The sequence below is a fragment of the Gekko japonicus genome, unplaced genomic scaffold (assembly GCF_001447785.1).
Source record: "Gekko japonicus isolate JY-2015 unplaced genomic scaffold, Gekko_japonicus_V1.1 scaffold721, whole genome shotgun sequence".
Taxonomy (NCBI): Eukaryota; Metazoa; Chordata; class Lepidosauria; order Squamata; family Gekkonidae; genus Gekko; species Gekko japonicus.
This window is the reverse complement of record NW_015169195.1, coordinates 51,102-63,440: the sequence shown is the minus strand read 5'-3', so window position 1 is coordinate 63,440 and position 12,339 is coordinate 51,102. Positions and strand designations below refer to the sequence as shown.

Genomic DNA, 12,339 nt, shown 5'->3' with positions numbered 1-12,339 from the left:
CACCCTGCCCAGAATCTAGCACATGGCTAGTGCTAAGTAAATATTAACCAACACTTACAAGTTACAGCTATCACAAGGCAGACCACTGGGAGACCGGCTCGTTTCTCAATTAATGGATAATTGGGAACTGCCTCAAATACTCCTCTGCAGAGGTAGCATATATATATGTTCTAAATGAATAATTGCTTTCGACTACGTGATAAAATCATAAATGCACTATAAAATTGTTACATTAAAATTAAAATTATTAACAGCAGCAACTTTATGACTTCAAGTTAGAGGTGATATTTGCAACTAGTGTGCAAACTCTTCAAGGCAAAAGCCAATACTCATTTTATCCCACTGTAGATCTGACTACCACATTGTGACAAGATCTGTATGAAAACTACTTGTGCTCCCCAGCCATCAAGCAGTAACTCTAGAACGACCATTGGTTACTCACCGTGAAGGGTCCTTCTCCTCTGAGGTCTGGAGGACATCTTTCCTGCCTCCCTGAAGATGGATGGGAATCACCCATACAAGATGTCCTCCACCTCAGAGGGAGAATTATCATGTAGCCAGGGAGACTTTTCCATCTTTCCTTGAATACTTCTACAAGAGCATGTACCTTTTCATCAATGATTTTTAAAAGCCACTGCCCAACTGGAGAATATGCATATGATAAATCAAAGATCAAATCACAGATTGAACTAGAAGGATTTGTTAACCAAATACTGTTCAAACTTCATGCTTACAATACTAGACTGCATATCCTCGCAAACGTTTCACAAACATCATTAATATCCTTTTTTTTTGGTAAAAACAACATTAATATCCTTAAAATGCATCTACCCTGACATGGATAGCCCAGACTAGCCCAGTCTCATCAGATCTCAGAAGCTGAACACTCATCAGCCCTGGCGATTATTTGGATGGGAGACCTCCAAGGAAGACCAGGGTCATGTCATGGAGGCAGGCAGTGGTGAACAACTTCTGAATGTCTCTTGCCTTGGAAATGCTACATGGCTGCCATAAGTCAGCTGTGACTTGACGGCAAAAAAAAAAAGCATCTATACAAAATGCTTATCATAATTCATTCACAAGTAACAAATACAGTGAAAGCCAGTATTTCTGGACTATTCTGGACTCCAGGACTATTTCACATTGGTATCTCTCCTTATTATATATAAAAAGAGTTTTCGTGTCCCTCTTGCCCACGCTTCCACACCCTTTGGCCCGCTCAGTTGCCACTCTCACACTCTCCCAATCCCCTGGCCACCACTCAATACTACTCACGTGCCATTGGCCAGGTGCTGGGTCTGGTCCTCTTCCCCACCCACTCCCACTTCAGCCCCCTGTTGCCTGTCAGATTTACTGGCAGACAGCTCTCTCTACTGAGGAACACACTTCTCTTGGCTCTGCAGCGCTACAGCCCACCACCATGAGATTCCCGCCCTTCCTTCCTTCCTTGCGCCCGCCCTCGCCAGCTCAACCTTGCCACGGCTCCGGCGGCTGCTCCATCCAGTCGCCGCCTGCCCTGCCATCTCCCTCCCTCCCTTCAGCCACGGATCCGAGCACCCTCCACCTCCCGCTCCGCCTCTTCCCTTCCCCAGCTGCTCCTGCAGCCATCTGAAGCCAGCCCCCCTTTTCCCGTCCCAGCAGGCTGGCTGGCTGGCTGGCCGGCCGAGCCTTTGCCATGAGGAAAGGGGAGGAAAGGACAAGACGAAGTAGCGAAAGAAATGTCCTGCTCTCAGGGCCACAACTGCAAGGAGTGAAGCACAAAATGGACTGTTTATTGGCTTCTTAAAAGGTTGCATTCCAATTTATTCTTCACAGCCCCCGGGGACTCCTTCATTCATGCGGAGAGGGACTACTTTCAGAAAGAGGCATTCTGGTTTCAGTTCCTTCACACAGGAGCCCGGACTTCTTCGTAAGCCGTGTGTGAAGCCTCCAAGCAGCCAGGTCGTCATCTGCTCTAAGGACTTGGGCAGGGGGGGGGGGGCTCAGCTATTGCTATCTTGGATCTCACCAATCATTTCAGCAAACAACCAGGTTTCCAACATCAAACCCACTTGGGTTTCACATGATACTTATAACTGTGTGTCTATATCTCTCCTTTTTATATATATATATAATCAAGCCCGCTGTTACAATTCATCTCCACATGACAGAGATCAGTTTCCTTGGAGAAAATGCCTGCTCTGAAGGGTAGACCCTAATGCATTATACCCTGCTGAGTCCTTCCCCCAAAAAAATCCTGCTGTCCATAGGATCCACACCCCAAATCTCCAGGTATTTCCCTAAGCAGCGCTAGCAACTGTCCTTTCTCCTCAGTGCCTGTTGCTAGCCAACCAAGCTTCCTTCTGTCAGTAAAACGGCCTTTCCACACCTATGTTGGCCTTTGGGAGAAAACTCCTTGGGGCCGGTCCTGCTAGGGTTGCCAACTCCAGGTGGGAAATTCATGGAAATTTGCGGGACGTAGCCTGGAGAGGGTCAGGTTTTAGGAGGGGTGGGACCTCAGACAGGTACAATGCCATAGACACCACCCTCCAACCCAGCCATTCCCTCATGGTGAACCATTGTTGCCAATCTTCAGCTGGGGGCTGGAGATCACTCAGAATTACAACCGCTGTCTAGGAGGGAGGGGGGAGGAGATGGAAAGCTGAAGACAGGGAGCAGATACCGGTATATTGACAGTTGCTTGGTCAGGATATAGGGTTGCCAACTCCAGGTTGGCACATTCCTGGAGATTTCAAGGGTCACGCCTGGAGGCGGTGAGGTTTGAGGAGGGGTCGGACCTCAGACAGGTTCAATGCCATAGACTCCACCCGCCAAACCAGCCATTCCCTCATGGGAAACCATTCCTGCCAATCTCCAGGGGAGGGATGGAGATTGCGCTGCGCTACAACTGCTCTTCGGATGGCACAGATCCATTCCCCTGGAGAAAATGGTGGACTCTGTGTCATTATACCCTGCTGAGGTCATCTCGGCACACTGACGCTGAGTCCCCCAGGCCAGGGCACTCTCGCAGAGCCTCTTTCTAGAGTTCATTGTATTTCTTCCCACAACGGGCCTTATTCCTAGTAATTTAATACAGAACTGCAGCAGCAGCTCCAGTTGAAATAAAAAGATTTGGGGTTGGGGGGGTGTTAAAAGGGATCAAAGTTTCCCCCCCGCCTTTAAACTCAGGTCATGTGTATACTGTCACATCTGATTGTTTATTTATTTGATTTATCAACCGCCCTCCCCTGGAGAGGGGCTCAGGACGGTGTACAACATGGTTATAAAACATCAGATAAAATAAGATTAAACGAATAGACCAACAATTGAGCTAAAGAAGGCACTAAAACCCCAACAGCGCTGCTGTCTCACAGGAGGGCAGGGGACAGGAGTGCCAAGATGGAACTGTCGCTGTCCTCAATCGAACACCTGGCGGAACGTCTCTGCCTTACAAACCCTGAGAAACTGTAATAAGTCCCGCAGGACATGGACGCTACTCGGCAGAGGGTTCCACCAGTTTGTACATCTGTAATCCTAACTGTAATCCTAACACACAAATATAGATCAAATAAACATTTTGTCCCAGAGAAGAAGTTGGGCAACACAACTTGTAAATGCTTTTTGTTGAGTTCTACTTGCAACTTTTATGTATTTATGACAATTTTATTACACATTACAAGTGATGACATCAATTAAAAAAATAGTAGAGCAGAGGTAGTAACTTAAACTGCTTACCCCCTATCACGACCTCGGCGGCGGCAGTAGCAGCAGTAACAGCAACAGCCAGCAATTGTAAGCAGAAGGAGGCCTGCTACAACAGCTATACTAATGATCAAAGCCTGAAAGTTGACTGCAAAAATTAAAAGCAGAATTTCAGTACATTTGATGTTGCAAAAGGAAGTTAACAAAGATGAAGAAATACACTAGTAGAGGTGACTTCCACAGAGGGATGGCATTAGCACATCTGGGCCTTTATTAGAAATCCTCCTCACAGCAGCTAGAGAAGCTCAGACTAGGGACATCACACTTAACTATTCACCTCAATGGATGGTTACAATTTACTTATCGGATGGAATAGACTGATCACTCAGATACACATTTATCCAGTTTAAACAGATCCCATTCTAAATGATGTAAGGTAAGACCAGTACATGTTTGCCAGTTTCTCACATTTCAGATATGAACACATGTCTGGCATTCTTTTGGAACCCCTGTTAGCACACCAGTAGATATGAAAAACGCCTGAAGATCTGCAAACTGTAATGTAGAGAATAAAAGGGGGCACCACTTTATGACTTAACATGCAAAATTATCACTAGACAATCAATTCTGTAACACTTCTGAACATAAGAACCAAGTCTTCTCTTTAGAATCAGGTGTCCATATGATACCTCCTCTGTTTGGTATCTTAAGAAAATTATTAGCGTCTACTCAGCAAGTGTACAGCCAAATTCTTTGGCGGATAGTTTATTATCACCACTCTACAAAATGAAATCACATGCTTCTTATAAAGATGTTTACTGTGAAATATTTTCTCCTTTATAATGAGTGAAATCTTTTGTCAGACACGGTTTTTTCACTCAAAATATGTAGCATGGCCATTTGAGGGCATCAAATGAAGCTGATGGGCAGTAGATTTAGGACAGAAAAAAGAAAATACTTCTTTACACAGAAAGTGATTAAAATGTGGAATTCGCTGCCAGAGGATGTAGCCACAGGAATAAGCTTTAAAAAGGGGGATTAGATAGATTCATGGAGGATAGGTCTATCAGTGACTACTAGCCATAGTGATATCTGAGGGGAACCTCCACATTCAGAGGCACTAAACCTCTGAATCCCAGAACGAGAAGGCAACATCAGGGGAAGGCCTCAGCCTCTATGCCGTTGTTGGCCCTCTAGAGGAACTGGTTGGCCACTGTGTGAGACTAGATGGACCACTTGTTGTTTACATGTGACCAAGATTTATCACAATTAGTTTGCTATAACATAATACATTATTGATGAGTTCAGTGGTTTCAGTGACCTAAAGGTTGCACCCACATATTGCTAAATATTGCACTACTGTTGCACAAGAGCAATCAATCACAAATTGATTGTTTTGTGCACAAAGGAAAATCCATTTGTGAATGATCACTAAAGCATAATAATGATAATGCAACATCCAATTATGCGGGGATAAAGTCTAATTTAAACTTGATATCCAAATATACTGCTGGTGCTATTGTCACTGTATACATTTCCTTCTATTTACCACAAATTATGTGCTTTCTATTTTCTTCTTTTATTTTTTCCTGCCTCTCCTTTTCCAAACTAATATGGGCTAAAGTATGTTAATCAAGTCCCCAAACCTGATCTCTGAACGCTAAAGAAGCCCAGTCTAATTATTCTGAATAACCCTGAGGCCTGTTACAAGCCTATGTATGATGTACAAAAAAATCCTTTTTAGGTGGAAGTAGCTTAACCATGTGATTGCAGGAGGTAAAGACTGGGTGAAGATGATAATTCATCTGTTTAATGAGCAGGCAGAGGTGACATGTCTCAGGTATTTAAGTGATGATACAGATAATAACAAAGGCGAAGAGCCTTTCATAAGATAGCCAGGTTGGGAGTTTCAGGGTATAAGCTTTCGAAAGTCAAACCTCCCTTTGTCAGACACGAGCAGGAATGGAGATCTTAATATCCTTTTATCTCAGGCAGAAGATGGGAGGGGTGCTGTGAAGAATGCAAAGGTACAAGGCATACTGCAATCTGCTTGATTAGAGCAGAGAGGAAATGCTTGGGGGAAGAAAATTAGCAGAGATATAAGAATCCAATGTCCCTATTTAGCCCTGGGTGGTCCACTGTTCTGAACTTGTGTATTATCCCAAATTCAGCCATCTCCTTATAATTTCCCTTTGAGGACTGCATAGTAAAGATGGATTCCATGGGTGGGTGGTTTCCATAGCTGGAAAACTGACTTATTGTTTCCTTGCTTTCAATAGGTCGGTTCATCCTAAAGATCTTGAAACTGATGCCATACGTGCTCATTTAAACATATTCGGGGATGATGCCAATCACACAAATGTTAATGAGCCAGGAGCTGCCAATGCACATTAATTAATTCTACCCAATATCATGTCTATGACTGGGATTTCCACAGAATTTCCACCAGTGGAACCCAACCTGCTGCGGCACAAATTGCCCCCTGAAGCAGCATTCCGTCCACGGAAATGCAGTGATGGATTAAAGCTTATATTTTTTTTATAGTATTAGGCAGATGTGTGGGGGGAAAAATAACCAATAAAGACTTTGTCAGATTAGGCCTATTTTAAAAATGATACAATGAAACTGAACAAGCATCAGAATCAGATTTCTCTAAATGTTTGAGATGCAGAGTTCCTCATATGGCTGTGGCTAGGCAGAAACCCATCCTACCTATTATCTCATTTCATATCCCTGAGGAAGGAAGGAATAGAGGTTCATGCTGAATTCCTATGTAAACAGTCATTCTAAAGCTCTACATCAAGTCAGGGCAGGGAGCATTACGATTATGATTTGATGAGAGCGGATGCTTTGACTTTCTGAAAAGGTCAGGGTCAGAAAGTCCTTTAGTTTGTCACATGAGATTATTTCAAAGCTATACATGAAGAGGTTCCCAGTGGGCACAGGTCATCTGAAAGGTCCAATACATTCTGACTGCAGGCCAAAATCAGTTAGGCAAGCATGATCAAAGATCTCCTTGAATCATATTGGCCCTCGGAGCACATTTCAGCCTTGTCGATACATTTTGACATCAGGTAACAAACATGAACATAAGGAACATTCATACACAGACCAATTTCTTTGAGGAAGGAAGTCCATGGCTTTAAACACCCCATACCTGCACAAGTTGATCACCAGTACTGGGCTTCTTAAAAAATATTAGGCTTTCAGTACAATCCAAAACAGATTTACAAAGATGTAAGCCTTGCTGATTTACTCCCAGAAAAGTTCATATAAGATTGTAGCCTTCATGACTGGGTTTAGACAATTCACAAACTACATATGGAGGAATATGAACAAGCCACAGACTATCAAGCCAGTCCTGTATACATACTAAATCCGAAAAACACTGTAATGAAGGAATACACACAAAATCCTATTTGAAATCACAAAAACCTGTTATTGACTATTTTTTAAAAATGCAGTACAAATACAAGTTGACTTTTGACTCTGTGGAGCCAGTTGGAACACTGAACAGGCTTTATTGTCAAGGGAAATAGTAGAGCTCCTCAGCTTGGTATAATACTTGAGTGGTGGAGTGCAACTGGGAACAGAGGATAAGAGCCTGTGCATGTTCTGCACTCGTCCCTTCAACTCTTTCCTGGCTTTACCGTATGATTATGGCCTGATGAAGGGCTGCAATGGAGATTTACCTGGGACATGCATTGCTGTGGTTAATACTATGTGGTTAACCTCATGTATTATCGTTTAGCTTCATATGTTTAAATTCAACTTGTACTTGTACTGCATCTTTAAAGAATAGTCAATAAGAGGTTTTTGTAATTTCATATAGAATTTTGTGTATATTCCTTCATTAGTGTTTTTCAGATTTAGTACACTACACTCCCTGTATAGTAATTTTTTGTTATACAATCCTGTATGCATGGCTTTGTTTGCTTTTTTTTGCAAGCTACAGTCTGATGCTGCAGTGGCTCAAGTGATTAAGACGCTGAACTGCAGGCTGTGGAAGGTCAGTAGTTCAGCAGTTCAAGACCCGAGCTGCCACATGACGGAGTGAGCTCCCGTTTCTAGTTCCAGCTCCTGCCAACCTAGCAGTTTGAAAGCAAGAAATTGCAAGTAGATAAATAGGTACCACTTCGGTGGGAAGGTAACAGCGTTCCGTGCACCTTGGTGTTTAGTCATGCCGGCCACATGACCACGGAAACGTCTTCGGACAGCGCTGGCTCTTCGGCTTTGAAACGGAGATGAGCACCGCAACCCTAGAGTCGGATTCGACTGGCTTTCGAGCAAGGGAACCTTTACCTTTACCTTACAGTCTGATGACATATCAGAATTGAAAAACTATGGCTTGTGCTTGTGTGCTACCACAGTGGGACAAACAGTAGCTCTGCAGGACTGTTTCAAATGGGAAAAAAGGCATTAGAGGGGAGGGGAGGGGAGGGTCAACCTGTCTTTCACACCAAGTTTCTGATCCAAAGAGGACCCATATGCACCTACTGAAAGCAAACACATGCATACTCTGGGAGCTCCATTCACACAGCTCCCAGAATCATGTCTGGTTTGGCCCTGAAAGGTCAACAGAGGAATGCGATAATGCCTCTGTTCCTCCAGAATATATCTGCTGATATAACATATTTGTAGATCCAAAAATCAAATTTAATTTATCATCAGTAGACTTGACGTGTGTGCGCGTGTATGGTATGTGTGTGTGTGGCTTTATTCTCAGGCTTACAACTCAGCAGGAAATTGATTTCACTGTACTGGGCCTCCAAGGCCAGCAGCAATTAATTTAGGGGGGAAACTTCTCAGGAAAAACAGTATCACAAATCTATTAACTGATGCTTCATCTTGTGATGTGAGGTTGCTGTAAGTTTATGACTTGTTCACAAAGCTAACTGCACAGATCAAAAGAAGGTGAGTTAACAATTCTTGCATAAAAATCAGAGCCCTTGTTTTATTTATTTATTTACAAATGTATACTGTGCCTTTCTGCCCTCAACAGGGCCATCATGGTGGTTTCTATGGCTTGAATTAGAAATTAACCACACATACCAGAGCTGCAATCGGTACTCACCCCAACAGACTCCCCAACGAGCCTCTGATAGTGGGCACAGTGTAGAAGATGGAATGATACTCCTCACAGGGTAATCCATACAAATGGAGTTTTCATTGCACCAAAGACACTAAAGAAAAGTGAAAAATTACACAAATATCCTTACTAAGTACTCAGTCCTTCACCTTTCAAGACGTTAACACCACCATTAATTCACTGCTAACTTTAGACTTGGAATATCCTATGCAGCAGGACTCTAACAAAACATTTCTGCATCCTAAGCATTTCTGCCCCTTTCAATTTTGAGCTAAGATATCTGTTACATTTATACAGATGTCAGAAACACAAAACCTCTTCCTTGTCTCCTAAGATCTCTTCTTTGAAGACTGCATGCTGGGCTCCTATTGCCTTATTCTAGTCATGGTCAAGCTCTTTGTAAATCAAGACTACCAATGAAACAGAATCCCTCATATGTCAAAACATCTAGACTGTATCAGCCATGACAATCATCTTTCTATTAGCCATACAGTCCTATGGGCATCATTACCTGCATCTTGAATAAACACGTTATTTGCTTAAATTATTCAAACTTCCATTTAATTGTTTTAATGACTAGGAAATGTTTGAGCTGAGTATTTTCTTTTTCTTTGCAGTTACAGAAGCTTTTCCCCCTAATAATTCATTGACTTTGCATGGGACATGTAAAAGGTTTGTGCGGTAGTCCTGGTTTGCACTTGATATATAGAGTTACCTTTCTGAAATTCTTAGCAGTACTTTATATGCTTGCATGCATTCAAATTGGCTTGATAAAGTCCTGACTGGTCTTTCTTCCTCGACCATGCTGCAGCAGCAGTTTCACTGCATCATCCATCATTCTGTCACCAAAGCAAGCCTGGGCACTGCCTGCCGTTTGACTGATTCCAACATCTCTTCTTACTGTGGCTTTAATGACTCATTATAACCTAAAAGTTACCTCATTCCATAACATTTGAGCTGCTCAGCAATCATTTTTTGTAGCTTTCGGGCACAAATGTGCTAGAAGAGCCCCCCAGTTTTATTCCTTTTTTGATCTTTCTTTTATCCTTGTCACAATCCTCTCTTTGGATGAGGATTGCATGGGGGGAGTTAATCCTTCAACACCCATTCAGTCACTCACTAAAACTGGACTCCCCTACTGTTCTTGGCATTTTAATGAAAAAGACCTAAGTGTTTATAACACAGGGGGTTGGGTTTTCTCTCTCTTTTAAAATGCTGTGACAACTGTGTTGGGAACCCGGTTTTGGCTGACAAAACTGAGCATGGAGTTGAAGGATTTAAGCTCCCTCTCCCTTGAGTATGCAGCCTTGAGTCGCATCTGGGCTGCACTCAAATGTCATTTGCTTTTTACAGGTGGGTGGAGATGCATCATGTCTCTGTCATGCCACTCAGACCAAACATAAGCCTCTGAAAGGGGATGCAGAAAAAGGTGCTCAGGATCTCTTACTCTAAATGGTTACTGTTCAAAAGTGGGAACTGGGCTGCACGCTGGTCTGACTCTGTAAGACCACTCTTATAAACACAATACAGCTGTTCAGCATAGAAGGCTGCCATCTTTGAGATTAGGTTTTTATAATTCTGTAACTCAAACAGGGTACATTCAAAATTAGGAAAAGGGATGAAGACATTCCAAAACTGTTCTCAAACAGTATAATGGTGTTTGGTTAACAAATAAAATTGTTTTATACATGGGCAGTGTTAACAGCTTCACACAAAGCTCAATTTAGGAAGCTATAATAATTGACTATAAAAATAATTCATTTGTATGAACTAGAGTAGGATTGTGTAGCACTTCAAGCAACAAAATGCAAACGTATCTTCTCTATACCGTCTTGCTTATGACTTTCCTGAATTCTGTAGTAAGCATCTGAAAAACCCTACTATGTAATTAACTTCACCTAGTGTTACCACAGGATACGCTTTTTATCTAACTATCTTCGGTTCCTATCTGTGGTACTATTCTTTTCCAAAATATCATGCCATTTGACAGACTGAACGCTTATGCAAAGTGGGAGGTAATCAGGTGGTACAGGACACACGAATGACAGTAGCACCAAGTGCAGCTTCTGTGACATCTTAACCAGGATAACATGCCATGCACCACTATACAGCAAAAACACTGACACTCAAAGAGTAGCCAGGGGTAAGACTGAACAAGGATAACTCACCTACATGGCAACAAAAATACATTTGGGCTACTGTAGAGAAGAAGAAGAAGAGATTGGATTTATACCCTGCCCTTCACTACCCAAAGGTGTCTCAGAGTGGCTTACAAACTCCTTTCCCTTCCCCTCCCCATAACAGACACCCTGTGAGGTAGGTGGGGCTGAGAGAACTCTGATAGAAACTGCTCTTTTTCAAGAACAGCTGTGCCAGAATTATAGCTTGCCCAAGGCCATCCAGCCACATGCAAGTGGAGGAGTGGGGAATCAAGCCCGGTTCTCCCAGATCAGAGTCCGCGCACTTAACCACCACACCAAACTTGTAGCAACACTAAACACACTAAGTTGGCAGTTCCCACTGATTCCCTCTTCCTGCTGCAGACTCCACCCACACACACAGTTTGTCTCAGGATCTCCTCTTCCCCAGAAACATCTTGTGAAGATCAGTGGGCAGCAGTAGAAAGTGGGAAGGCAGGAAAGTTCCATTCCATAGATGGAAAATTTAGCCCAGATCCAGGCAAGAAGCCTTTCAGGGTTAAATTGCAGCCAACAGGCAAGATACTAGAAAAGATTTGCCCAACAGCAGGACCTCAGTCATGGCCAGCTGTTTTTTGCTAGGGAAAATTTTCCTTCTATTATATAAGGTGTCAACATTATTTTACAAAGTTTGAGTCCAGTGGCACCTTAAAGACCAACAAAGTTTTATTCTGGATATAAGCTTCTGTGTGCTGAACAAGTGTGCAAGCAGACAAAAACTTATACCCAGAATAAAACTTTGTTGGTCTTAAAGGTGCCACTGGACTCAAACTGTGTTCTGCTGCTTCGGGCCAACATGGCAACCCCACCTGAATCTAACATAATTTTCCATTTGACGTTGATTCACTATTGCAAAGTTCGTATAAAGTATGCTGTGATGGACTGCACTTTTTAAAAGCTTAGAAGTGCTGTACAAACAGCTGAAGGACTATGAAGGGTTAATGCTTCACAGAAACTGAGAGTGACAGGCTGCTCCAAGCAATTTGATTGGTTAGCATCAGAGGAGCAGAGAGAGACTTCAGAGCTGCATGCTGAGGAGAGAATCAGTCAGATTTCTGCCTTGACTGAGTTGAGTCTGATTTCAGCCTTAGCTGAGAGCAGTTTTACACACAGAGAGAACTGCGGGAAAGATGGGAAGGAAGTTTGGGAAGTTAGGCGAAGACTCCCATTTGGGCCAAAGAAAGGGGAGAGATCTTCTAGTGAGAGGAGAATTTCCCTACCTACCCAGTCAAACAGGGAGCTAGCTCTGAAGAGTGGAGAGATCCCTGGTCTAGTGTAGTTAGAAACTGCCTTTAGAGACCTTAAGAGTCAGTTAAAAACTTGAGACGAGTACTGGTGTTTCAAGAGAAGGGGTTTGGTACTGGAAAGAGT

General features: G+C 42.9%; 1 protein-coding gene across 1 annotated transcript in view; it reads right to left on the bottom strand.

Annotated features, from left to right (window-relative positions):
• LOC107114720 (pituitary tumor-transforming gene 1 protein-interacting protein-like) overlaps positions 1 to 12,339 on the bottom strand; it is a 31,191-nt gene that overhangs the window by 15,484 nt on the left and 3,368 nt on the right. Inside the window, exons 3-4 of the mRNA XM_015416308.1 lie at positions 8,756 to 8,864; positions 3,715 to 3,829 (exon numbers count right to left, since the gene is read on the bottom strand). Coding sequence (XP_015271794.1) covers positions 3,715 to 3,829; positions 8,756 to 8,864 — 224 coding nt within the window. The remainder of the gene's footprint in view (positions 1 to 3,714; positions 3,830 to 8,755; positions 8,865 to 12,339) is intronic.